This window comes from Melanotaenia boesemani, chromosome 10 (assembly GCF_017639745.1).
Source record: "Melanotaenia boesemani isolate fMelBoe1 chromosome 10, fMelBoe1.pri, whole genome shotgun sequence".
Taxonomy (NCBI): domain Eukaryota; kingdom Metazoa; phylum Chordata; class Actinopteri; order Atheriniformes; family Melanotaeniidae; genus Melanotaenia; species Melanotaenia boesemani.
The window spans coordinates 6,736,085-6,763,748 of NC_055691.1; the positions used below are offsets into that span (position 1 = coordinate 6,736,085).

The window sequence follows — 27,664 nt, forward strand, 5'->3', positions numbered from 1 at the left end:
CTGTGTATAATGGGTTAACAAAGAATCTCACTCTGCAAAAGCCTCCTCCTACAGGGGCTGGGAACACAGATAAAAAAAAAAATAACAAACAAACAAAAGAAAACAAAACATTCTGAATTCTGTAAAGGCAGTATATGATGTTTAAACTGTTTACAGAGGGCACCTGTTTTTCTTTCTTTCTTTCTTTCTTTTTTTTTTAACAAGATTAACCATGAATTTGTGAAAACTAAAAACAAGTTCACAAAATACAGCTATACCAATGCATTGGAGCAAAGACACAGCAGTCACCATGGATGGACCATACAGTTAGAAAAGTTAGAAACTGCCCAATGATTGTGCATTTTTGGCACTAGGTAATCTTGGCAATGAGGACACTAAAGCTGCAATGAGACAAATTAATGCTGGAGACAGATAAGAGCAAAAGGGTCACCTCACCCTTAAGTTTTTTTTTACCTTTTCAAAGTCCTCAGTGTTGTGGAAGAGTTCTAATATGAAAATTTGGATTGCCAAGCTTCCATGTTGATAAGAAAAATTAATAAAGTATATTTAAAAAAAAAAAAATGCTGTACCCTCTTATAATTAACATCTACTGAAACCCATAAAGACACCTGGCTTCACCCTTGATGTAGTGTCAGGGTAACCTCAGAGAATACTCTTGATACTTCACTGCTGTGGATCATCATATAGTAAATTTGTATTTTTCTTAAAAAAAAAAAAATCTATATTTTTATCTATAAAAATAAATATTAATTGATGCCTGTTGTTTTTAAGCTAAGTGATACCTTTGAAAAATTGAACTATACAGAAAAGGAACTGCTAATAAATATTATCTAATGGTTATGACTCGTTGTCTTACTCAAGAAAATAACTTGTGAAAAGACAGAGCTGTTAGCGCACAGTGCTGCCAGCTATGGTTGCTAGCTGGGATAATTACTAAAGGTAGGATAATACTGTATACACTTTTCCTAGACATACTTACTCAAAGTTTGACATATTTTAATCCACCGTTAAATTTATTTAATATTACGGAGCCCGTCTAGTGTCAGTGGTGAAAAAAATAAAGACCGGTAGGATTCCGTGCACGCGGATTATGAAACCGTGCTCACAGTTTAACAATCCGTTAGCACAGATTATGAAACCGTGCTCACAGTTTAACAATCCGTTAGCACAGATTATGAAACCGTGCTCACAGTTTAACAATCCGTTAGCACAGATTATGAAACCGTGCTCACAGTTTATATTTTGCCATTCTCTTCATTCATCCTTTTGTTTTCAGTTTTTTCTGTTTATGCCATCAGTTAATGTTTTGCATTTGTTTTTGTTGTAATTTTTGACATATGTATCGGATCTCAGGTAGAACAAGTAAAATTTGTCTGCTGTTTCTGGGGTTTGGTGCATTTAGTTTTCCTTTACCTTAAGAGTTCACAGTCAGATTTAGAATGGCAAGGATGTAACTGTAATTCCTACACTTCACCACGAGAGGGCATGTAACAGTGAGCGCTACTGTCTCGATGTGTGAAAGTGGTCATATCCTGAATATAAAGAGTTTAAGTTGTATCCACATCAATGTATTAACCTATACACCCATTGTATACTGATAGATACATAAGGGAAGTTTCTTGAGTTTAAAACTTTGAAAATAAATGAGTATTGTTTGGTTTCGTATGCAAGGTTTATTTGTTTTGGAGCATCAACAATGGCAAGTGCTCATCAGACCTCTGCAGCTCTTAAAATAACATGACTGCAAATGATTAGAAAAAAATCCCTTAGCCTGTGAACTGCCCCTCCAACATTAACTTTGGAAAGAAAAACAGCTCCAAAAGTAAATATTTTACAACATGCAAATGTCCAGACTTGTCAGTGTGCAATTACAACGCATATATCTTTGAAAACAACAGTATTTCTACTTAAATATGTGGCCTTAAGAAATTAACAATGTCATTTGTATTGATAACATTTTGACTCGATTTGCTAATTCAATAAAATGTTCACGTGGTTATGTAAATTAAAGTTGTTTATGATTTTTTTAAAAACGGTTTCATAATCTGTGCTAACGGATTGTTAAACTGTGAGCACGGTTTCATAATCTGTGCTAACGGATTGTTAAACTGTGAGCACGGTTTCATAATCTGTGCTAACGGGTTGTTAAACTGTGAGCACGGTTTCATAATCCGCGTGCACGGAATCCTACCGGTCTTTATTTTTTTCACCACTGACACTAGACGGGCTCCGTATAATATAAATGGGCATATCATGATTTATTTATTTATTTTTTAATGTAGAACCGAGCTAAGTGTTTATGTATTAGCTAGCTAATGAGTCTAGCTAATTAGTTAGCTAATGACTATTTTAGCTAGCATTAGCATTTCTATTTGCTGGTTTAACCCCAGTTCCCATTATATTTTAGCACGTTACTTTGGAAAAACTTGGTAAAACCCACTCAACATCAGTAAGTGTTTTGAATTAATTGAAAGTTTAAAATAACAGTTCATGTTAATTCACTTTAAAAAAAAGCCTTGTAAGGCAAATGCATCCTTGTACATGACAATAACAAACTGGCTGAGCTAATGCTTAGGGTGAGGTAGAAGTGTTCGACTCCGAATTTAAAAGGGAAATTACTTGAAAGTGTAGATATTAAACTGTAAATATTAAAAGAATTTTACAGAAAAGATAGTAATGTAATTTTGGATACCATGGTATTTCTGCTTTTCTGAATCCTAACTTAACGTTAATGTTTCAAAATCAGACTCTAAAATCATTTCTCAATCTTTTTCTAATACTCATAACGAATTGTATAATGATCTGACTATGACTGGATTTTATGGGAGATTAGATATCTGTACTATATCAGCTTGTCAGTTAGCATAGCAGCACTGAGGAGTGAGATTTAATCACTCACCAGTGATGCTTAATTGATACTAAGTGGCCCAAAAGTAATCCCCCACACACCAATACACCACTACCTTCTGCCTGAACTGTTGATACACATCAGGATGGATCCATGCTTTCATGTTGTTTACACCCATTTCTGACCCTACCATTTGAATGTGGAGCTGAAATGGAGACTCATCAGACCAGGCAACACATTTTGTTGTCTAGTTTTGTTGAGTCTGTGTGAACTGTTGCCTCAGTGTCCTGTTCTTAGCTGACAGGAGGCACAAGGTGTGGTCCTCTGCTGCTGTAGCCCACCTGCTTCAAGGTTGGACGTGTTGTGTCTTCAGAGATGGTATTCTGCATATCTTGGTTTTTACCAGTGGTTAAAAGTTGATGCCTTTCTATCATCGCTAACCAGTCTGCCTATTCCTCTTTGACTTCTTACATCAACAAAGCATTTTGGTCCGGACATTTGCTTCTCATTGGATTTTTTTTCTTTTTTTGACAGTTCTCTGTAAATCCTTGAGTTGGCAGTGTGTGGCAGTCACAGTACATCAGCAGTTTCTGAAAATTATTTGACCAGCCTGTATGGCACCAACAACCATATCATGTTCAAAGTCACTTATATCCCCTTTCTTCCCTTTTCTGATGCTCAGTTTGAGGTCCATCAGGTCGTCTTGACCATGTCTACATGTCTAAATGCATTGAGTTGCTGCCATGTGATTGACTGATTAGCTATTTGTTTTAACAAGCAACTGAGCAGATGTACCTAATAAAGTGACCAGGGAGCATGTAAAGAAGTTAATGTACTCAAGTGAGCCAAAAGAAAAAAAACTGGCACCAGTCCCTACATATAAAAGTTTTCTCTGTGACAACGGTCTCTTGCAATTTACCTCCAGCAGCTCAGTGTTACATGCTGTCCGTTGTGCTTGATTTACTTCTTTTACGATCAGAGCTCATGTTTAATTTTTTGTTCTTACTTTACAGAGCAGTTAGTAACAACACTCACCCGGAGGTATGACAGAGGTTATGCTGCCTGATAGAAATGTTGCAGTTTAATAGCTAGCAGTTCTTTGTGGCACAGAGATGGTGGTTAATACTTGCTCATATGAATCACAGCAAAAGCAAATAAAGATGCTGCATTTCACTCCCTCAGTCACACTTACAGTCACAGTTTCACGTCCACATTGCCTTCTTCAGAGACATTACACGCCATGACACTAACACACATTTGCACTTATCCCTCCTCAGTCTGGGGTCAGTGTCATTTTATGATAGTAGCCAATTCTATCAGGGATCATTTAATTCTCCAACATGATTGATACTAGCACAGTTTAAATGGGAGAAAAAAAGGTCTGTTCTATCAAGAGATCAGTGGCTAGTGGAGACCTCCCACTTAAATAGTTATATTTTCTCCTTGGTGTGCGTTTGTGTGTGTATGTCACTCACTCTTGCTTATGTTGAGAGGACAGGCTGTTGGAGAGGACCATCTACAGGTCAAATTAAATAACGTAGATAATTTAAAAAGCATTGACAGTGCAATTTGTCCATTCAGTGTTATTGCTCTGACCCCTATTAGTGTCAATGGGCAGGTTCATTTGAACCTAGATGGCTTATCATTGTGTTATTATCTCACATCAATGGAAGTGGTGTAAAACAAAGAAAGAAAAAAACCCATAATGGTCATTTCAAAGGCATTAGGTTAGCTCATAGTGATTGAGAAGTATTATGAGACTTTCATGTTCCAAGCCATTATTTCTAGTAAAAATCATTTTGCAGTAAAAATTGCAGATGAGGAAATAATTATAAGCCTGTAAGTGGGAAAGCAGAGCATTACGTCTTATTAAACAGCCTATTCTATTAACCTTCTTCAACAAAATGTTTTTAATCTGAATTAACAGGCAGAAGGGCCCCAGTGGGGATTTTGCCTGCCCTGGAGCAGCACCATGGATCTCAGTGCAAACACTGGCACACTCCCCACCCACACTGCTGTAAGTTACAACTTTTGACAGCTCAAGATGCAGTAATGAGTCATAGATTTGCTGTTTTGCAACTCCTTTTGCTACTTTACAGTGCCTAATTAGACTGAGTTTGTACAGTAGGGACAATGCACATTAAATAAAATGAGTAATTTCTACATTTTATTACTTGCAGTGTATATATCCAGTGTTTTATATTTTTTCTTGTCAACTTTATTTAAGTAATCATTTTCATTCAAATTATATATCTGTTTAAATGTGTATATACACTGCACAATATGTATATATGTACATTGCTCAAAAAAAAAAAAAAAATAAAGGGAACACTTAAACAACACAATGTAACTCCAAGTTAATCACACTTCTGTGAAATCAAACTGTCCGCTTAGGAAGCAACACTGATTGACAATCAATTTCACATGCTGTTGTGCAAATGGAATAGACAACAGGTGGGAATTATAGGCAATTAGCAAGACACCCCCAATAAAGGAGTGGTTCTGCAGGTGGTGACCACAGAACACTTCTCAGTTCCTGCTTTTTGGCTGTTTTGGTCACTTTTGAATGCTGGTTGTGCTTTCACTCTAGTGGTAGCATGAGACGGAGTCTACACCCCATACAAGTGGCTCAGGTAGTGCAGCTCATACAGGATGGCACATCAATGCGAGCTGTGGCAAGAAGGTTTGCTGTGTCTGTCAGTGTAGTGTCCAGAGCATGGAGGTGCTACCAGGAAACACGGCAGTACATTAGGAGACGTGAAGGAGACCGTAGGAGGGCAAGAACCGCAGCAGGACCGCTACCTCCGCCTTTGTGCAAGGGGGAACAGGAGGAGCACTGCCCGAGCCCTGCAAAAACTACCTCCAGCAGACCACAAATGTGCATGTGTCTGCTCAAATGGTCAGAAACAGACTCCATGAGGGTGGTATGAGGGCCCGATGTCCACAGGTGGGGTTGTGCTTACAGCCCAACATCGTGCAGGACGTTTGGCATTTTGCAGAGAACACCAAGATTGGCAACTTCGCCACTGGCGCCTTGTGCTCTTCACAGATGAAAGCAGGTTCATGCTGAGCACATGAGACAGACACGTTCTGCTGCCTGCAACATCCTCCAGCATGACCGGTTTGGCAGTGGTCAGTAATGGTGTGGGGTGGTATTTCTTTGGGGGGCCACACAGCCCTCCATGTGCTTTCCAGAGATAGCCTGACTACCATTAGGTACCGAGATGAGATCCTCAGACCCCTTGTCAGACCACATGCTGGTGCGGTCTGCCCTGGGTTCCTCCTAATGCAAGACAATGCTAGACCTCATGTGGCTGGAGTGTGTCAGCAGTTCCTGTAAGATGAAGGCATTGATGCTATGGACTGGCCCACCCGTTCCTCAGACTTGAATCCAGTTGAGCACATCTGGGACATCATGTCTCGCTCCATCCACCAGCGCCATGATGCACCACAGACTGTCGAGGAGTTGGCGGATGCTTTAGTCCAGGTCTGGGAGGAGATCTCTCAGGAGACCATCCGCCACCTCATCAGGAGCATGCCCAGGCGTTGTAGGGAGGTCCTACAGGCACGTGGAGGCCACACCCACTACTGAGCCTCATTTTGACTTGTTTTAAAGACATTACATCAAAGTTGGATCAGCCTGTAGTGTGTTTTTTAATTTTGAGCGTGACTCCAAATCCAGACCTCCATGGGTTAATAAATTTGATTTTCTATTGATAATTTATGTGTGATTTTGTTGTCAGCACATTTAACTATGTAAAGAACAAAGGGTTTAATTCATTCAGATCTAGGATGTTTTATTTTAGTGTTTCCTTTATTCTTTTTAACAGTGTATATGTATACAGTACATGCACCACGACCACCATCTGCCTTACCTGCAAGGCAAGGCAGTTTGATTTATGAGGCCCCTTTCCTACAGAAAAAGCAACTCAATGTGCCTTGCAGCAAACACAAATATAAACATTTAAGTTTAAAAGATAAAAAACTTAACAGTAATAGATCAAAAACAAGAATAAATTAAAATTTAAAGATTAAAATCAGAAGGTACAGAAATAAAATATATTCAGCTGCCATAAGCATGGCCAAGTAAAATCGTTTTCAGCCTAGTCTTAAACATTGCCACACTAAGTGCTTGTCTCACATCTTCAGGCAGCTGCATAGAACTGAAACACAGCCATGCCATGTTTAGTCCTGGCTCTGGGGACCACCAGGAGACCACTCCCAAGGTTCTCAGAGCGAGATGGTTCATAATTTTCTAGCAGGTCAGAGCTGTACCTTGGTGCTCCACCATAAAAGGACTTGAACACAAGCAGAGTTGCAAAATATAGGTTTTTATCTCCACAATACTAATGTATATTGCTTTTTATTTTAGATTTTATTTCCATACATTTTAGTTGGACAATTACCTTTAGGGGTTAAAAAAGAATTCTAATTTGGATTTCTGATTACACATCTGTGTTTGCATTTAAGGCCTGCAACACGTTAAAAAAAATGTTTGGATAGTAAAGCTTTTGCCTCTTTGTAATGATGCCACTCTCGCCCTTTATGCATTAAAACTCTGAATATTTCATAGTTTATTGGAATTTTGCACTTTAGAGGCAGAAATAAGAAAATCTCTTTTAATCTGTCTTCAGGGAACATTATTACTCCTTATATGACCCCTTGCAAGTTTGTCAACAAACTGGAGATTTTCTGATTATTGTTGCACTTCAAACAGAATCAAAATATGGATGCACACTAGCAAATTAAACCTTTAAACCTTTGAGCCCTGTGCCTATTATTTTAGGCCTCTGCTTAAAAAAATCTCATTCCCATAATGAAATAAGTATATCTCTGCAACCACAAGGTTTATTTGAATGTGTTTCTTGTAATGCCAAAGGAGATTTGTTAAGATATGTAAATATTAGTATATGTGTTACCGGTAAGGAATAAATGAAGATGGCACATGAGACAAAGTTCCAAACGTCAATCAGCTCATACAACAATACTTGAATATTAGTGTTGTAGTCTGTGAATGGTGAACTGACCAAAACGTATTTGCAAATAAAGAACTTGAACACAAACTCGTTCAGATTATGAGAGGTCCTGCAACAGTATCTGCTTACATTTTCCAGCGCTATACGTACCATACTTCACACTACGTTACCCACAATGCACAGTGCACTCAGTCATAACAAACCAGTAACAGTGCTGCAGAGAAGCTGCAGACACAGGGTGCACATCAGATGCCTCGTCTGCTTGTGATTTTTCACAGGAGTGTTACGTACTGTCTGAAAATGAAAATTGTAAATTATGTTCACCTGTGCTTTAAAATACAAGTCAAAATATTAGCTAAGGCCAATAAACTGAAGCAGAACCAAATTAGAGAGCTTTCAGTACAGACATTTTAGGTGAGGTCTCCAAAACGGACATTTTGGTAGAGCTTAGTAATCTGTTCTTGGGGGATGTGAGGCTTTAAAAGGTTAAATGAAGCTGAGGAGACAAAACATGAAATATTTTTGGTTGATAATGCCTGCACTGCAACAAAAGGTAAAATAAACATAAGAATAACTGCTTACTTATTTGGTTTATCTATTATTATGTATTTTCTATTTTCCTCTCTGATTTTTCTGATTTGTACCTAAAATTTTAGGACTCTTTTCAGTCTGTATTTGTGTCTTCTAAATGGAAACATTATTTCTTCTGTAGTTTGGTGAGCCTGTGTTGGAGAAGTCTCACTGTCAGGCAGAAAGTGGAGGAACTATCTCTCTACAGCTGCTGGAATTTAAAGCCTGTCTACTTGAAGTTATCGAGGAGCTGCATATTAGAAGGGTAAGTTGGTGATTCCTTTAAGTGTTACGCAGTTTTCATGTAGATGGTCCGGCTCCAGAAAACAGGGATCACAAAGCAAGATTTTCTCTGTCTGCCCTCCTTTCCTTTAACAGGAAACAAAACTCATTACACTTTTTCCTTACATTTTATTGTCAAAGAAGAAATGGTTGAACCTTGAAAACCCCAGGTAAGTGTATAGCTTTGAAGAATTTCTTACTTATTGATTGGAACTGCAACACTAAACACTCCTGGCTTGGCTGAAGAACAATGTAATTTCATAGAGATACTGACGGATTTGGAGTTTTAACATCCTTAGGGCAAGCCCTTCTGACCACCTGAAAAAGATCAGCTTGGTTTAATGTACATTACATCAGATGAGGGTCGCATAAACCATTTAACCCTTAACCATAAGTAGAGCAAATTTGTTCATGAAGAAGTAAGAAAAATAAATAAAGCCTTTCCCCCCTCTAGCAAATACTTTTATCCTGAAAGGACATCTGAGTGTGCTTAAAGGTTAAAGGAGCAAAAATGGGATGTTGGTCGTTTGTTGCCGTTTGGATTTTATTGTTATTGTCATGTTAACTGCGATACAAACATTAGACTGATCCTCCTCAGGCAAAGTAGAGGTTTAAGGCGTTCATGAAGTGGAGGGTTAAAAAGCAAGAGGATGTCAGGATGGTGCCGGACATTCCTGAGCAGGTCAAATTCCAGCGAGTCTGCCTTTCTTTTTTGATATAGTACAACTCACTGCTGTAGATGCAGTCAGCTTTACTCTGTATGGGAAAGCAGAAAGATATTTAGTGTCAATACGTATACAAAAGCACCATGTTGTGGCTTGTTCATATGACAGAAAACTTGTGGATTAACTGTCAAACTTCTTTCCACTAAAGGATAAAATTCATCATATTTTTATGTCAGATACTGGCAGATACTTTAGTTTTCCCTTTTTAAGTGCCCTCTAAAAAGCGACCATTCAGAACAGCAATTAAACGCTTGAACAAGTTATGATGTAAATAATTATGAATTTTAACATGATTTAGTAAAATCATATAGTTAGAGGAATCGATGGAGGGCAGTTATAGGGCTTATGGGGGCTTAAGCCACCAGTTTAAACACAGTTTCCTATTTTGATTTACATGGATCACCAACCTTAAGTCTCATTTTTAAATACACACTTAGTAATTATCACCCAGTCGAAAAAATAACAGCCTTTTCTTTTTTAGTGCAGCGCCGTGCTGGTAGCATACTTTAATAGGAACTTATAAATAAACTCACTGAGTTAACCAGCTCCCACATGCACATAAAAAAAGTCCCATGGATATAGAGAGCAATTGACTTTTACCTGCCTTCTTCAAGGGAAGAGGGAGGATAGGGATGGCTTTCCACAAATATCACCTCCCCTCCAATGTTCCTCTTCCCCTGGGTGTTTTCACAAAAGATACGGAGGACTGAACCAGGGAAACTTACAGCAGTTTGCAGTTGTGGCTTAACTTCAGAGTTATTTGTCTAAACTGAGGGCGAGACAACAAAAATCCATCCCTGTTAGATTTCCTGACATATCTGCTAAAGCAGGTGTTTCTAAGCTTATGTCTGATTTTGAAATATAATTAAATATTCTCCACTGAGTATAAGTTTTAATGTAATTTATGCTTCTCCATGTTTTAGGATGCAGAGACACGTTATGAGGATCAGATAAGTAAACTAGTGTTGGAGAAACAAGAGCTGGAGTGGGAAAAGGTACATTTTAGCTCCTGTTTTCATAATTTTACATGAGAAATAAAATAATTCACAACTTTTTTCTTTTTTTTTAATGAACAGGAATCTCTACAACATCAAATTAAAACAGCAGCAGATCAGCACACTGAGTTACTCACCAATGTTAAGAAGCAGGTCTGTCTTCATGGTTAGATTTTTATATCTGAAAATAAGACTTTAACAGTGTATTTAAACTTTCAAAATAATTAATTCTCTTTACTTCAGTTTCAGGCCAAAATACGAAGCATTGAGGAGGAGAAGGTACAAAGAGCTTATCCCCCAAAATGTCAACAGAGAGGTTCATTTTATTCAGTTGATGTTAAAGTAGAGTTGTAAATTTACTCGGTCACACAGGCTTGGCTTTCAGAGTGAATTTTCCTGCTTTCGTTGGAGACTCACAATAATGATATAACATTTCAGGGGAAATACCAGGTCACCGCTGAATTAAAAGACAAGGAGATGAACAACTTGAAGGAAGAGCTGAAGTCACTGCAGGTACTGAGATGTACGACACTCCCCGCCCTGTTTTTTGTTAAATTCAAGCTTTGTTTCCTTATTATTATTTTATAATCAGTAAAGCTGAACTTCATAAAAGGGACGTAGATAAAAATATCAGAGTCAAGGCCGCAGAGTGTTTGTCTCCAAGCTTGGCACCACCGAGGTGATATACAACCACCCCCACGGTCCACTGCACTTTAACAACCCAGCCATGTTACAGAGACAATAGAGACGGTTTTTGATATTCTATCTGGGAGACTCTGACTGCGGTGTTGGGCTCAAATGAAGCCCATTCGTGTTCAATCTTGTGACACGGTCTGGCACATTTCTTTAATTTAACACATTTTCACATGAGTGACGCTCAAGAATGAAGCGCTTTAATTGCTTTGTACCTTGACTATGTGTGAATGGTTCAATTAATCCTTAAGTAAATCTAAATGATCCACCATCACATTTATTGCAATTGCAATAAAAGTGAATTAGGATCATGCCAATTTAGCTTTTTTATGTTTTTAATTTAATAAAAGTCATGAATATGGTGAATCTTAACCTTATAATTAAAGGGTTTTCTTTTTCTTTTTCTTTTTTAAAATAATAATAAAATTTAGTTTATTTTTTTACATTTTGGGGACATTAACATTATGAAACAGTTTTAAAATATGTGTTTTATCAATTAAAATTTATATAAACCATATTTTTCAGTTTGTCTTACCTAAGAAGTCTGGATAAGATAAAATTGAATTATCTGAGAAAGTTATTGTTTATTTAGTGGGCGTAAAAGGACTAAACTGAACTAATTTAATTACTTAAAAGTTTCTTGCGGATTCTGTCATTGCCAAATGAAGAATCACGTGATTGATTTTTACCAATAAGGTGCCCGTTTTATGTCATTTTTAGTTGTAGTAGCTTCAACTTAAATTTATTTTAATCCCTATTTATTTTTAAAACACTAATTTAGCTCGTTTTCTTTTACTGCTTTTATGCAGTTGCTGAAGTACAACTTGGAGAAGACATCAAGTGAGCTGGTAAGGAGGGATTTTTCATTTATACAAACTGTTGACAGAGACCTGGTGGGAGGGAGAAAAATTAAATGAGGAGGATGAGGGACTGGTGCTAAGGAGGAATGGGTTTAGAGGGAAGAGCTCATCAGGAGTAACAGATAGGGAGTGTGTGACACTTTGAACTGCCAGCACAGCAGAGAAAATATCTCTATTAAAATATTTTATAACCGTTCCTCGCTCGGTTTAACCTTCTTTGCTGTGGCTCAGCACAGTGAGAGGGAGTTAAACATAGCTGGTTGATAGGAGAGTTGGAGAGAGTTACTCAGGGGAGTGAGAATAAAAGTAAAGGGAGTTGGGAAAAAAAAACGAGGAAAAAAGTCAGCTTGGCTTGATACAGACAATCAAAATATAATGGCAGTTTGAAGAGCAATAAAGTGCTCTGAGGCATGAGTTGAGTTAATTCCTTCATCCCTCTAAAAGAGACACATTGGCTGTGTCAAACCAAATCATCTTCATCGCTTGACAGCTGATTCATCTGTAGTGTTCAGAGTCTGACTAAATGTGACAAGGACATCCTCATCACCCAACTGCACCTCCTCCAGATCCCCCTCTGCACCTTTCTCAAATAATAAAAGTCTGCAAACTCCAGGGCAGCATCTCCATCTGTAAAGAGGTTATAGTGGCTTTTGTCTGTCATGTGACTCAGTCCTCCAAGCCCTCTACTGTACGCCATGTACACCTACCCCAACCAGCATCATTGTCAAGTATGTGGATGATACCACTGTGGTTGGTCTCATCGTGGATAACAATGAGACGGTGTACAGGGCTGATGTAGAGAATCTGGTAAGATGATGTTTGAAAAACAACCTGGTACTGAACGTCCAAAATGCTAAAGAACTGATTGTAGACTTCAGGAAACTACAATACCACCACCCCTCCTTATAGAGACTGCATGGAAACTGTCACCACCTTCAGGTTTCTGTGCACCCACATCTCCTCCAACCTCTCCTGGACAAACACCATCACAACCCTGGTGAAGAAGTCCCAGCAGCGGCTGCACTTCCTCCGTGTCCTGAGGAAGAACAACCTGGACCAGAAGCTGCTGCTGACCTTCTACCAATGCTCAGTGGAGAGCGTTCCCACATCCTGTGTGTGTGTGTGTGTGTGGTATTCCGGCTCCACTTCAGGGAACAGGAAGGCTGTAGAGAGGGTTAATAACACTGCCCCAAAAAAATCATTGGCTCCCCTTCTTAGAGGACATTTCCAGATCCGCCTGTCTCGGCCATCACAGGAGACCCCTTACATCCCGCCCACCACCTGTTTGACCTGCTGCTCTCCGGCTGCCGTTTCTGCTCATTTAAGTCTCACCTCCAGAGTAGGGCTGGGCAATTTATCGAGATTTTCAAATATACCGAGACTTTATCAGAAGCGATATAGAAGGAGGGAATATCGTTTATATCGAGATGGCTTGTTTAGAGTTAAAAGCATCTTTTCTTTTGCATTTTGCACAGCTGTATTTTTGTTATGGTCGTTGAAAAGTATTTTTCATTAATTTTGTTTTAGGAGCATTTAATTTAATATAAAGCTACTATAATTTCAGTTAACTTTTATTTTAATGCACATGTGCCGCTGATCCTTAATAAAAGTGTATTTAGCACTGATGGCTGTAAATTAGAACTTCCTCTTTGGTTACTTGACAAAAAAAAATATATTGAGATATATATCGTTTATTGTGATTCAGGTAGAAAATATGAAGATATAAAATTTGGTTCCTATCACACAGCCCTACTCCGTAGTGACAAACAGTTTCATCCCCTGGGTCATTCAAACCACAAACAGGCAGAAGTCCACTCCCACCTCCCTTCTTGAACTGTATCATGGCAATAAATCCTACTCCTTTCCATTTATTCTGATGGCATTTAGCAGCTTCTTACACCTTTGAGCAAGTACTAATGAGAACAATTAAAGATGGTAGAACCAGAGGAGATTGCAGAGAGGACTATATTCCAGTATGACTGAGATTAGACAGCTGATGCTGACCCTGCAGTCACTCTGAGGGCTGCCAGGATTAGCCAGCAGAGTTCAATGCGTGGTAGCCTACAACTGTACATGATTTTGGTGGTATACTGAGTGAGAAATTGACTGTTTTTTGTGTTGTAAAATGCCAGAAATCATGACCCACAGTCAGGTGGAACAGAGTCACAAATAGGGTTGATATCGATCTTCTGACAAATTTTGTCAAGTATTTGACAAAATCACTTTGATTCACATGTTTTTCTCCAAAGTACTTTCAAGTAGATGTGAAACAGTAGTTTTATTTTTTATATGGATGTTCATTTTAACTATTGCTCCTCCATAGGAGCAGAAACTAGCTCTGCAGACCCGGACAAAGGACACACACCTGAACCAACTTGGGGAAGTGGAGAAACGATTCAGTGCCCTTTCCAGGCAGTGTGCCATGGTCAAACATGCTCACGAGAAACTAGAGCAAAATGGTAAGAAGGGATGGACTGAAAACATACACATAAAAAATAAGAGTTTGTTTCCATGTATATTCATGAGTTGGGAGCTTAAATGATATTTTAGCAGGGGGGTCTTTGTTGTGCCCACCGCACTGCTTGATGTCTTAAAATCTAACATGCTGCTAGAAACAGTTCACAGGGATTTTGGTAAATGCTGACTTGATCCTGTAGTATGACTCAGCTTATGTCAAATAAAAGCACATTAATTTCTGTAAATTTGCTCTGTCACTTCCTCCTTTTCCCTTCATCCACATTGTTACTTCATGGTCCAGATCTGAGTTATGAGCAAAGGTCACTGTTTCTTTAAATGCTCCTCTAGGAAAATTATTTATAAAAAAGAGTAAACTCTAAAGGGAGCAAGGAAGTCTCCAAGGACAGCAACAAGGCTGAAGATAGTGCTTGGTTGCTTTATGTGAACCATGAACGAATTCCCACACTACGGACACCAGCAGCATATCCTGCTAACACCAGACAGGATTGATCCATCACATTATGTTCCTGCTCTTTAACTATAAACTCCTGCTCTTCACATATCTGACATACTTTGCTCTTTATGGCAATGAAGCCCGGATGTGTAATAAAAGAGGTTTAAATATTTGAGGCTTGTAGGGTCTATTGCTGTGAATCGCAACCAGTTGGCACTATGATGAGAAAATCCACGTTTTGTTGTTTGTGATTATTCATTTTTAGCTTGTAGGTTTTGTAGGATCTCTTCTGACATACCTTTGTGTGTCACTTATTAACAGCTGTATTCATTAGCTGTAGTTCTGATATGGATAAACTTTAATGATAACTTACTTTGTGTTATTCCTACAGTTGATGAGGCCATGAGAATCAATGAAAAACTGACCTCTGCTAATCAAAAACAAGAGGCAACAATTGTGTTACTTACAAAGGTATGTGAATTATATTTAGGATTTATTTTGATTACAAAATTAATTAGCTCCTAAACCTTTAACATGCCAGTACATTCAGTTAACAACAGTGAACTTTCATATTTGCCTTGATGGTTATAAAAAAACAGGTTTATATTAACTGCTTAAGCTTATCAGAGCTTGTGCTCTGTTTGATGCTCTTTAAGGAGTTGGGTGAAGTCAGTAAGAAGCTAATTAAGGTCAAGATGACATCAGTTCGACATGACAAGATCCACAGTCCTTCAGGGAGGGAGCACCATGTACAGGAGCTGCACCAGAAACTCAACATGGTAAATTTTCATCAATAAAAACAATATTTTATTTAAATTTTTTTTATTAAAGCCACAATTAATTGATGCTGATCTCATAAGCTTCTAGCACAGGGCTACTCACTTCAGTCCTATTGGGGTCGCGGTCCTGTAGGTTCTCAATGTGTCCCTGTTCCAACACAGCTGACTCAAAGTAAATGATCCCACAACCTATGAGGATAAACCTGCAGGACTGCAGCCCTCATTGGACTAAATTGAGTTGCTCTGAAATAGCATAAAAGAATAGCAATGCATTCTCTTACTCTTAAAAAAATCTATTTTTTTTAGGAAACTGAAATGAATAAGAAACTAAGAGAGGAGAATTTAACTGAACGAGCAGAAAAGCGGGTAAGAAACTGGACCATGTAACTAAAACCTTTGTGAAATGTTTTTGTTGACCTGCTGCAGTCTCTGGTAATGCTTTTTACTAAGAGACAGAATAAGATTTAATTTGAGCTAAAATCAAATTCCTATCTTGTGCTTGTGTGTGCATGTTGTTTAGGAGTTGATGAAGTCTTTGCAGCATACCCAGCAGCTGCTGTTGTGTCAGACTCAGACTGTGGGGAGAATAGAAACGGAGCTAAAGACCCAAACAGAAATGTACCAGGTGAGACTCTTTTTAATCCTGTACTGGTATATAAACTAATACACCCACACTTACTGCCTCCCTGGGCTTTTAATATCCTTATTGTAAACAGTTGTATTGCCATATAAAACTAAGATTTATACCAAATTGTTTTGTCTCCCACTATATTATTTACTGATGTGTAATCTTGGATGTGCTCTGCAACCTGGAGCAAACATTTATTTTTTATCTGATTATGAAGGTTTTTCTAAGGTGGAAAGCCTGATTATATTAGATCGACACCACCCAACTACAGTACTGTGCAGAAGTCCTGGTACACTGCTGATTCTTCACACATTTCCAGGAAAAACAAGAATATGTGAAGCAATTTGTTGGAAAACATGGAGATATGGAATACGGGGCAAAGCAAAGCTTGTACAATTCTAACGAGCTTCGATGTTTAGTTTGAGCAGTTTTTTCCTGTTTCACAAGGACATGACTTTCAGATCTAGTTCATCAGCTGTAGATAGTTTTTTTTTTTTTATTATTTTTTTCTCTAGGTCTGACTCTTCTTTTGTTCTCCACGTGTCCAGTTTACACATTTTTTTCAGGACATGCACATCATGCTGAGATATGCCAAGTTCCAAGCTGTTTTGGAATAATTTTGTCTGTCAGATTGTGTTATTTAGCTTTTTTTTTAATTAATTAATTAATTCATTTATTTTTATAGAGGCAACTAAAGAATTGTGAAGAAATGGTGTGTCTATTGATTCATCTTTTTTTGTGTTTGAGCATTGAGTGCCTAAATTAACAAGAAAAATACATTCCTCTGAAAATACCTGGGTTTATGAACTGGGCAGAATATAAGAAGCCGATATTCAAATGCTTGTGACAAATTATCCTTAAAAGAATCTAAACATGATTATAAATACAGTATACAGCTATTTGTAAACTGAATGAAGCCGACTAGCAGCCACAACTGACTGAAACTATTGCTTAACTAATTAAAAATATGATCAGGACAGAGAAAGTGTTATTACAGGCCTTGGTTTGTTTGTCTGCCTGCTTCCAACAACAATTTTCAGGAAATCTCAGAAATGAAAGAATGAACAAGTGATTAGATCATAGGGGTTATCTGGATTGTTGCTTGGATCCAGGAATTTTTTTTAAAATCTCACTATGGGGAGATGGGGATAATTTTGCCAATAGAGCTTCTATCTCAAAAACAATGCCCACATCATTGGCAAAAAAAAAAAAAAGTAAAATTACAATGACTTGGCAGAGGTCTGCGCTCTGTCAGGCCAGCCCAGCCTTGCCTGACAGTATATATATAAGGATTTGATTGTCTACATTTTAAATATGTAGCAATCCAACGTAGTACATGTGAGATAGCTAAGTATTCTTGTTTTTCTTTTGTTTGTTTTTCTGAAAACAGAAACAAAATCTGTGATTATGAATGGGAGGGAAGTAGGAAAAGGGCCGTGATTGTGGAAAACATTGTGCACAATAGGTTGCAAAAGAGTGATCTCAAGCTTTATGGATTTCTTTAATCTTTTTCTTACTTATCATAACTGATGAAAATGAACACTAACAAGACGTGGAAAGTGGACGCCACTCTGTAGGAACATGTATGAAGACAGAATGTGCCGATTGAAACTCTAGTTTAGGAAATAAAGTAATAACATCATTGTAGTTGTGCAGTATTTAGGCCTTAATGGTGAAACTGCTCTATTTAAAATGTCATGGTTGCAGATGCAAACAGGTCTTTAAAGAATAACGTCTTTTATTACCATATTTAACAATTAAACAGCAAGAAATATTTTCTGTCCTACTGGATTTTATCTTTTGGCTGTATTGTTTTAGCATTAGGTACCTTATAATTCAAAGACTGGTATCAATTTCCAAGTAAGATAGAAAGCCAAGTGGAGAATATTTAACTGAGAAAATGATTGACAAGTCTCTTGTTTGTCTCTTGTACAGACACTTGGACAATTTTGTGCTTATTAATTCTGAATAACAGAGAAAAGCCAACACCCTCTATTGGCTACACACATATGAACTTCTTTCAGATCTGTTAAAATGATTATGAAGTAAATTTATATGGAAACAAAAATAAATGACAACAGTGTTCCTGCTCATAAATTTATTGAATATGGTGTAGTATATCACAAGTGTACATTTGTTAATATAATCCCTTCACAACTGAATGATAGTGTGTTTTTCTCCATTTATGGCTTTAGAGTTTATTGTCCTCTTCTCCTCACTCCTTGCTCCTCTTTCATTTTAATTCTTTCATTCATTAATTTATTAAAATTATTATTAAAATGACACAAGCCACCTGATTTGTATAAGCAAGAAGTCCCCTGCCCTGTTTAAGACCTTCTGTTCACGTTAAATAAACACATAAAAATTTAGTATTGCATTAAAATCCTATGGGCAATTAATTTAACTGCAGGCCTTTCAGCAAGAACATGAAGTGATGCGAGAGAAGAGCAAAGCACTGGAAGACAAGGTGGCCCAACTGACTGAGACCTACACTGCTTCCAAGACCACTTGGGACAAAGAGGTACGAGACAAATATGTTTTTTTAGAATGGCACTGAGCTGAACTGACATGGAAAAGGAAAGTGTTTTTTATGGTAAAAATAAGAAAGTTATATCTTTGATTTGTGTTTGCAAACAGAAGGTGGTGTTTCTGGATCGCATCAAGAGAGAGAAGGAAGCTCTACAAACAATAAAAGAAGCTTATGAAGAGCTTCAACAGAAACACACTGAGCTGACTTTACAGGTCAAATCACAGCCTACGCACATTAACGAACAGGAGGTAAAGTGATTCACACAACAACCAGAGATGCTCTTACACTTTCAGTTAACAACAAACATCCTTTCCAGAAAGTTTTTAAATGGAGTACAATAAAACTTTCAAGCTGTAAAACATTGAAGAAAATCTTCTTAAAAAAAAAAAACATTGTGTCTAAACAGTTTCCACACTAAGAGCAGCACGTTTGCAAAAATACCAGTCTCTTCTAAAAATGCAAATCTCCTTTTACAAGACGATCAGAAGGGTTGCAAAATACAACAAAAACTTGAATTTCCTATAAGTTTTAACTGTAATTTAACAGACACAGGTAAAAAAATGAAACGTCAGGATTTATACTGACCACCTGTATTGTTTCTAGAAAATAGAAACTAAATTAGATTTTGATGCAGCAACACACAATGGTTTTGAATGGAAAAAAGACAATTTTATAGAATATTTAAGTACTCATGTTCTGAAAGATTATACAACCATCATATAAACTGGTGACAGGTGAGGGTGTCAGAATTGGATATATAAGAAGAATCCAACCAAAGGATAGGGTGGAGATCTGTTCCTAATATCGTGAAAAGATTCAGGTAGTCCAGGAAGATCTTAGTGAGTAAAGGCCATAGAGAGAAATGCTGTTGGACAGTCATGACTTTAGAGCCCTCAGGTAGCTCTGGATGAGAAACTATCATTTCACTATGATTAATAACGCTACATGGGCTCACTAAATAAAATCAGGTCTAGCTAAACAAACATACAGCAAATGGTCAGTAAGAGCAAGCTTATCTATTAAAAGAAAAACACCAGTAACAGGCTTTTCAGAGGCATTTTAATGCATCTATCTTTCATCGTAATAAAAGAAAGAAATGCTGCATCCTTAATGGGTGATTTTCTTTTATTTTTCTATGCAGATGAAAGACAACAGTGTTTCTACCCAACAGTTTTCCTCAGTGGTGCAGGATGTCAGAGACGCAAAAACTCTCAATGAGCCCAACTCAGTTTCTGAGCTGCCTGGCTTCAGCAGTCTGCAGCACCTGGTCTCCTCTCCAGCCAAAAATCCTGAACGTCTGGAGGACACAGGAGCTGTCTCTGAGTTAGCTGCCTTAAGTGCAAGTGGAGGTCAGCCAGCTAACTATAAACATACAGTAGATATTTATTGGCTTTATTTTGAGAATTTAGTCATTATTTTACAGATAATGTGAAGAAACTGTGAAAGGCTGTAATACATGAAAACATTCTGCATCATTTTATTGTTTATAAAGCTATGCAGTTTTTTTTTTTATAGATATTTCTAACAATTTCTAACATTTTGTTCTCTTTTAGGAAAAGACCAGGACAATCACCATTTACGCATCTTAAATCATCCAGCTGTGTTAGCCTGCCCACTGACAACCAGCGACCTGTCCAGCCACTGCAATAACTCTGAAACAAACTCAGAGGTCTTGACCAAAAATATGAACAACTCTGAAATTGATATTGTTTCAGATCTAACTGTGTCTAAAGATGTTCTTCAGAGCAAACTTAGCCATGTCAGTGGCAACACAACTGCATCCAGCCCTGAGTGTGAGTCCATGGATGAATCTGGTAAAGAAGATTTACTGACCAAAGAAAAATATGAAGAGGGTGACGGAGGAATCAATGAGGGAAAACTGGGAAGGGAAATTGATGGGAAGCAACATAGCAACACAGAGCAAGTGGAAAATATTGCAGAGCAGCAGAACAGAGAAGAATTTAAAGAAGACGTGAACGATGCTGGAGAAAAAAGAACAGTCGTAGCACAAACAACAGATAGAGCAGACATGCATGAGGATAATGTGGGGTCAGCAGAGGGAACAGGGAAGACCCGTAACCCTGAAACAGAAGATAAAGCAGATGGAGAAGTAACAGATGGAGTGAAAGAGAGAGGACAGACAGCAGAGCACGCAGCAGAAACACAGATACCAACTCAGACGACTACTGATACGAGTCAAAAGAGCCTCACATGGCAGGTCAATGACTTCATGGACGCTGAGCCTCTGACTGCCTGTGAACCCTCACACATCTCTCAGAAAGTCACTCATAAGGATGCTGACAGTAGCAGCTTGAATAAAGAAGTCTGTGCAGATGAGCACCAGAGAGTCACTCAAAATGTGCTCCCTCTGTGTCAAGATGCTGAGCCACTTAATCAGTCAATTTGTCAGGCTATTGATCCATCCAAGGAAACCGCAGATGAAGTTCTCATTCAGTTGCCTACATGTACCTCACAGATAAATGTTGCTCCACAAGATGGTCAGTCTCCCGGTAATACTGATTTCCAAGAGCAAAAATCAAGTCAAACAGAAACTGAAACGTGTAATCCTTCAGACATTATTACTAATGTGAAGCAGGCAGATGAAACATCTGATACATGTGTGAGCGAAGAGTGTGTATTAGTGAAAAAATTGACTGAACTACAACCGTTGTCTCAGAGCCGGGAGCCTGCAGCACAGGAGAGTGGACAGCTGATGTCTGATGGTAAAGATGGTGCAGATCAGTGGAGGGAAAGCCAGTCAGGTGGAAGCAATACCTGTGACACTGGAATGGCACCTGGGACCACTTCATGTTTAGAAGAAACAAAGGCGGCTCCACAACCTGAACCTGCAGTACAACATGAAAATCGTGAGAAGCACATACAACTTGAGAAACTGAAAGAAGCAGGAAATGCAGAGATAACTAAAAGGGAAACTGATTTGAAGCCGTCTGCCTTTCCAAGTCCTGAGAATGACTCATTATCAAAAACTGATTCTGATGAGTCATTCCTGTCCAGGAAAAAGACTCACAGACCATTATTTGAATGGGGAACTGCGCAGAGGAAAATTCAAAGCTCCAAAAGCAAGTCAGATGTCTCCGCCCTGCATCAGTTCATTGAGGTAGAAAAAACTGTGTTCGAAATTTTGACTTGTGAAGTTGCTTCTCAGAGCCTCAATTCAAAACATGCCCTTTATCCTCTAGATCTTTGTTTTGTCTCTGATTTCCAAACTCGTTTTTCCACACATGTAGTTTTACAATGATTCAGTATTTTCAAGTAATGTAAAAAAAAAATAATAAATTAAAGTTAGCTAAGCATTGCAGAATTTAGATCATTGCAAAAGCGAGAAAAAAATGCCACATCATGTAAGTCAAAAAATACTATGTTGAGTTTCCTAAAATTCACTTTGAGTTACATGTCTCATTTATGGATTAGACCAAGTAATCAGTTTTCCATACAGATAAAAAGAAAATCAGACAGTTGACCATAGTCTGATAATATCTCAAACTCAGTTTTTTATTAGAAACCAGACAAAACGATTTTGTTTGCATTGACAAAGTGTTGTAGAAAACAAACAAAAAAAACGGATGCTCTTTGCAACTGAGACACCACTTTTTCTATGAAGATGTTAGAGTTTGTTGTGGATTGAAAAATGAGCCTACAGTTTGAAATTTAAAGAACAAAATACACTCCAGACAGTTGGTTTTTACAAAGCACTGTTTTTGTTTTTGTTTTGTTTTTTTCCCCCAGGGAGCCGGTATATCTGCACCACATACCACAGGACCTGGTGAAATACATGGACATCCACTCAGCACAATACCCACGTTCATCAAAAATAAGTCCAACAAAGGTGATGGCAGAAATATTTACATGTTATTATTCAGTAGAGCAAAGAATAAAACTGTCTGACAGGGAATGTCTTACATAGATATCTTATTGTACGTCTATAATTATTATTTTAGCTAGTCATTAATTCTTACCTTATAGCTGTTTCTTGCTGTAATCTCTCCTCATTTCTATCAGTCCCCTTGGTGATGACCAGGACTTCAGATCTGTGCAGACCTCCCAGTGTCTCTTCGATTGCAGCTTCCTCCAGAGGACAACAGCAAGGAGAGTGGGAGGCAAAGGAAGAGACCCGCAGAGAGGCAACAGAAGCAGAAATGGTTAGTTGTTACAGAGAAACTGCTCCACATGTAGCTGGAATGTGTCAGATGCTCACATCTGAAATGATAAATTCCTCACCTTGTTCTGTCCATAATCATCTACAGTAAACTGATTTAAACTGTTAAATTGAATTTATCATATTAAATTAATTCAATTTAAATACTAGACGAACATTTACTACAACCCAGTTGCCCAAAGACCTAAACAATTAAACAATAAAAACAATGAGGACAATAAAACAGTACAGAATAAAAACATTACACAGACATTCACATTGAACAAGTATGGCTTTTGTGGAAGGGTTGCAGGAAAAGGTTCTTCTCACTAAAAAAGAACAAAACAGCAACATGACCGTAATTATCGAAGCATAGTGGAAAATGTCATGTCTGCTGTTAAAGCCTAAACATTGTTCTGTATGTCAATTCATTGCTGAACATCTGGGAACATCTACAGTAGTGTTTTCTGGTAAAAACATGTAGGCTGCTCCAGAGAAAAGACGTTTTTATTACATAAGTTGGTTCAAGGGAACCACTGGAGCTAAAATCCCGAGTTTCATCATTTTATACAAAGTGTCTAAGTTGCAGCTGGAGGAATTTGTCTGTTACATCAAGCTGACATGTCGCCATGAGAACTAGACGTAAAAATAGTCTTTTTAAGAAGTATGTGGCCCAAAGTCTCACTATATGAGACCAGGCCAACATGTTAAACACAACCCACTAAATATACGACACAGATTTAAAACAATTTCTCTCTTTGAGTCATGTTAACTCAGGTGTTGAGTGAAAGGACGTAGCTGATGTATATCGAGCTCATAAACGCTTCGTAGCAGCCAGACGGACAGAGAACGAATGACCTGTGGAAGAGAATCTACCTAATGATGCTTGGGTACCTCTTCTCTCTCACTTACTCAGTCTTTATCTGTCTCACTCTCTCTCTTCCGCTCTCACTTCATCATTTGTCTCTCACTCACTCTCTTCACCCTCCTGGTATTTTCCTCTTTTTCACTCTCATTCTCTGCTCTGTCATTCTGTTTTATATGATCCAGGTGCCGGCAATTGAGGGAGACAAAGCTCTATATGCCTTGAGTACAAGGAGAAAAACACTGGTCTGATAGTTTAACAAATGGTGGTGATGGCCAAAACCTTCATTTTTGTCTGGCTGGGACGCTGGGAACGTCACACAGAGTTCAGTTTGGGTCTGGTTACGCTCTCTGGGCGGGATACTGTTACATTTCATTTGCTACTGCTTTTCGCCTGCCTTGCATTTGTTTATCAGTAAATGTTGCATTCCCTCAGAAGGCCTCAGAAAAAATCAAACCTTGAAATGATTTTAATTCACAGGGAAAATATAACCCAAACAATACTGCTTCAAAGTGATGGCTCAGTGTTGTGTTTTTTTTGTTTTTATCATTAACATAGGATAGAAGAGCTTCTCTGTGCATCAGTTCCCTCCCAGTTTCCACCTCTTCCAGTGTGGAAAGTAAAGTGTCATGGAAAATGTCTGCAGAGTAAGTAATTTTCTTTGGAACACTTTAATAGAAAATATGAATTGCTTAATTTTCTATTTATTCTCCAAAAAGGTGAAAACTGATTTCAGCTCATTTCCAAGCCCAGTTGTGATGTTTTGTGATTAATTTGATCAAAACTAAATGGTGTAAGGTTTTTTAGTCTGTTGACTCAAACTGCAGGCCACATTCACCCACTCACATGCATACTGTACATCTTTAATGACTCTATAAACACTTCTACAGCCTATACCTGTCATAGGCCTGTCAAACATACAACTACTCAACCAATTGATGCATCTGAGACAACAATTCAGTGACTTGTCTGAGGACACTTTTCAATTAAGCCACTGATCCCTGCAGGTGCAAAACATTTTTTATTTTCAGTTTTAAAAGAAAGTCTTCCTAAAGCTGAAACCTCTATAGGGCCCTATGAAATCCGTTTTATTTTTTCCCAGCTTCTGTTTTGTTTTTCTTAAATTCCACATTTTCTCTTTTTTTCACCCTGAATTCTCTGTTTTACTATATGATCTAAATGTCTTTTCAGAAGGTACTATGGTCTTCATTATACTTCATTCATGTCAGACTCAAGGTGTGACAAAGAACTGATTCACATATACCAGAGGTCCGCAACCTTTACAGTCCAAAGAGACATTTTTCCCTCAGCCCAGTTAAATGAACATCGTTTAGAGCCGCGAACGTTACAAGACCTTTTGAAAAGACAACTTATAATTTTTGATAAATCTCTACCACAGAATTTTTTTTGTGTGATTTTTTTTTTTTTAAAAACACATTTTTATTTTTATTTTTACATTTAAAAAAAAAAGAAAAGCATCAAACCTTTGCAAAAAGAGGATAGACAGACTTTTGGGATGCAGATATTTGTAGAAAATAATAATAAAAAAAGCCCATACTTTCCAACCAAATGACAAGAAAAATAGACAGAAAAAAATGACAGGTACTTTTAGTGTCATTATGTTGTGAAAATTCAATGCAATTATTTCATGGAAAAAAAACTGAAACAGAAAAATTGCTTAAAACCTGCATTTGTTGTTATATTTATATTTAAAAACTTTAATTCTTTAGCATTTTTTGCCATGTATTAAGGGTCACTGCAAAAGGTTCAGAGAGCCACGTGCGGCGCAGGTTGCTGACCTCTGACGTACAATTTAAATCAGTGTTTCTCTATCCTGGTTCTCTACCAGGGCTGGACTGCGACACAAAGTCAGCCAGGAGTCATTCACTTACTTACACGCAAGTAATCACCAAAGTTCATTGCTCTAGAATAGTGGTTCCCACCCTTTTTTTACTCTGGGACCCCCTTCATGCATATATTAAAATGCCATGGACCCCCTGCTCCACCCTGTGCTGAAACCATGCTGGTTTTAGGCTTTCAAAAGTGAGATTCTCACCATATTTAATGTATTCTGGTTGAGTCCTGTGCTTTGATGAAGCCAAAGTTAAATGAACAACATACAACCTTACTTTTTTCCCTTAAAATAGGGACAATTTGTGGACATTAATCACAATGGCTCTAATGTTCAAAACCTCAAGGACCCAATGTGTTCTTTGGGGGACCCCCTTGCGGGATCCTGGACCCCAGGTTGAGAATCACTGCTCTAGACCAATTTCCTGTCATGAAACGACTGACTGATGCATAATATATTCATCCCGGTCACTTTAAAGATTTGATCTGCACTGTTACTTTTATTCTGTTTATTCTATTTTATACTCTTATATTTTTTATTTATATGTGTCTTACTGTGTGCCTTAAGACAAGCGCTGCTGAACAAAATTTCATTGTGCCTTGCACAATGAAGATTCTTGATTCTTGATTTTCATTTAAATCATTTTAAACTGGCAATTCCAGATGTTTCATTAAACTTGTGTAAATGTCTCTTTAATCACTACAACTAATCACAAAATTGAATTAAAGACTGAAAATATCATTAAATTTCTAAATCTTCATGTCAAGTATTTAGTTGGGATTAGTTTCCAGTTGTATTTTCCCCTTAAACCAGATGTAGCAGAGCTCCCTCATCAGCTGCAGGTCCTGGTCCAGAGTCCATCTGGGAACCCTCTTGCTCCCAGGAAAGGGAAAATCAGCAGTCATCATTTAGAGCCCAGATCTCCATAATCGAACAGTTTCTCAACACTGAGAGGCTTCGTCTGCCCAAAAGACGACGAACTGAAAACTGAAACACCGGATACTGATATCCTTTCCATTTTGTGACTCATATTCGGTGAATGTTACTTCTTTTTATTCTTAAAGCTTTCACTTTTATCATAAAGATGCATTCTTGATTTTGCTAAATTATATGAATTCCCTCAGATTACAGCATTGGTCTGTGTTGAGACTTGTGCAGGAAGGTCTAGTTTTTGAACCGTTTGTTCAGTTTATTGTTAAACATTTCTGTTTTTGCAGGAAAAGAAGGAAGGGTTAATTGTTCATTTGGATGTTAATATGCCAATGTCAGAATTTCTAAATGTAATGTTAGCATATAGCTGTAAGTGTGTAAACCATTGGTTTGCACATGGATTTGTTTGCATTTGGTTGTTTTCTAAATGTTGTACATACATTAAATGTTCATTGTGCTTTACATGACAAAAATTGGTAAAACTCCATTTCTACAGACAGTTGGCTAAACTTCATGTTCATATTTATCATATATTAAAATAATTATTCAGTATTTTTGCATTAGTTTGCATTAGTATTTACAGTTTTACATATTTACAGTATGTCATTAAAATCACAGCAAGCAGCCAGATAAATAAGGAGCCAGACTACTGTGGTTAGATTACAGGGATGGGAACAATTAACAGGCTAATTAACATCGTAATTAACATTAATTTCCCGGTTAGGGTTGCATGTCTCAGAGGAGCGTTAATTGTGGAGGCACCTTTGTTCTGTGCCATGTTGTTTTTTACTGCAACTGCTGTTGCTGTTGGAGGTAATTACTAGTTACAGCACAACTGGTTTGGCTGTGTTAACACCTATTAACTCCAACTGACAGAGATAACAATTAAGAGAACAGTTAGAACCAAATGTCCTAATTAACAGTAATCAGTTAGTGATCATGCAGACTAATTAACACATTCTAACAAGCTTGTCTTTGACTTTATGCTCCCTCTGTGGATCATAAAGAGCATGAAGCAGTTGACCACATATGTTTGGATTCTCATTAGTCCTGCTGCTGTTTAC

General features: G+C 37.8%; 1 protein-coding gene across 6 annotated transcripts; it reads left to right on the plus strand.

Annotated features, from left to right (window-relative positions):
* The first annotated feature begins 607 nt into the window (after positions 1 to 607).
* Positions 608 to 27,087, plus strand: LOC121648242 (paramyosin-like). Of its 6 annotated transcripts, XM_041998261.1 has the most exons (22): positions 785 to 939; positions 3,862 to 3,889; positions 4,776 to 4,865; positions 8,537 to 8,659; positions 10,325 to 10,396; positions 10,478 to 10,549; positions 10,640 to 10,675; positions 10,835 to 10,909; positions 11,899 to 11,937; positions 14,273 to 14,408; positions 15,252 to 15,331; positions 15,517 to 15,639; positions 15,946 to 16,005; positions 16,160 to 16,264; positions 18,678 to 18,788; positions 18,905 to 19,045; positions 19,939 to 20,146; positions 20,351 to 21,915; positions 22,545 to 22,644; positions 22,818 to 22,957; positions 24,377 to 24,465; positions 26,484 to 27,087. In XM_041998261.1, exons 3-22 carry the CDS (start codon positions 4,821 to 4,823, stop codon positions 26,659 to 26,661), a joined length of 3,498 nt encoding a protein of 1,165 aa, XP_041854195.1. In that variant the 5' UTR covers positions 785 to 939; positions 3,862 to 3,889; positions 4,776 to 4,820; the 3' UTR covers positions 26,662 to 27,087. The 6 variants fall into 6 exon arrangements, with proteins under 6 accessions (XP_041854197.1, XP_041854198.1, XP_041854195.1 ...); XM_041998263.1 differs by lacking the exons at positions 785 to 939; positions 3,862 to 3,889 and adding an exon at positions 608 to 686; XM_041998264.1 differs by lacking the exon at positions 3,862 to 3,889 and having other exon boundaries at positions 784 to 939; positions 18,905 to 19,009.
* Positions 27,088 to 27,664: the final 577 nt, after the last annotated feature.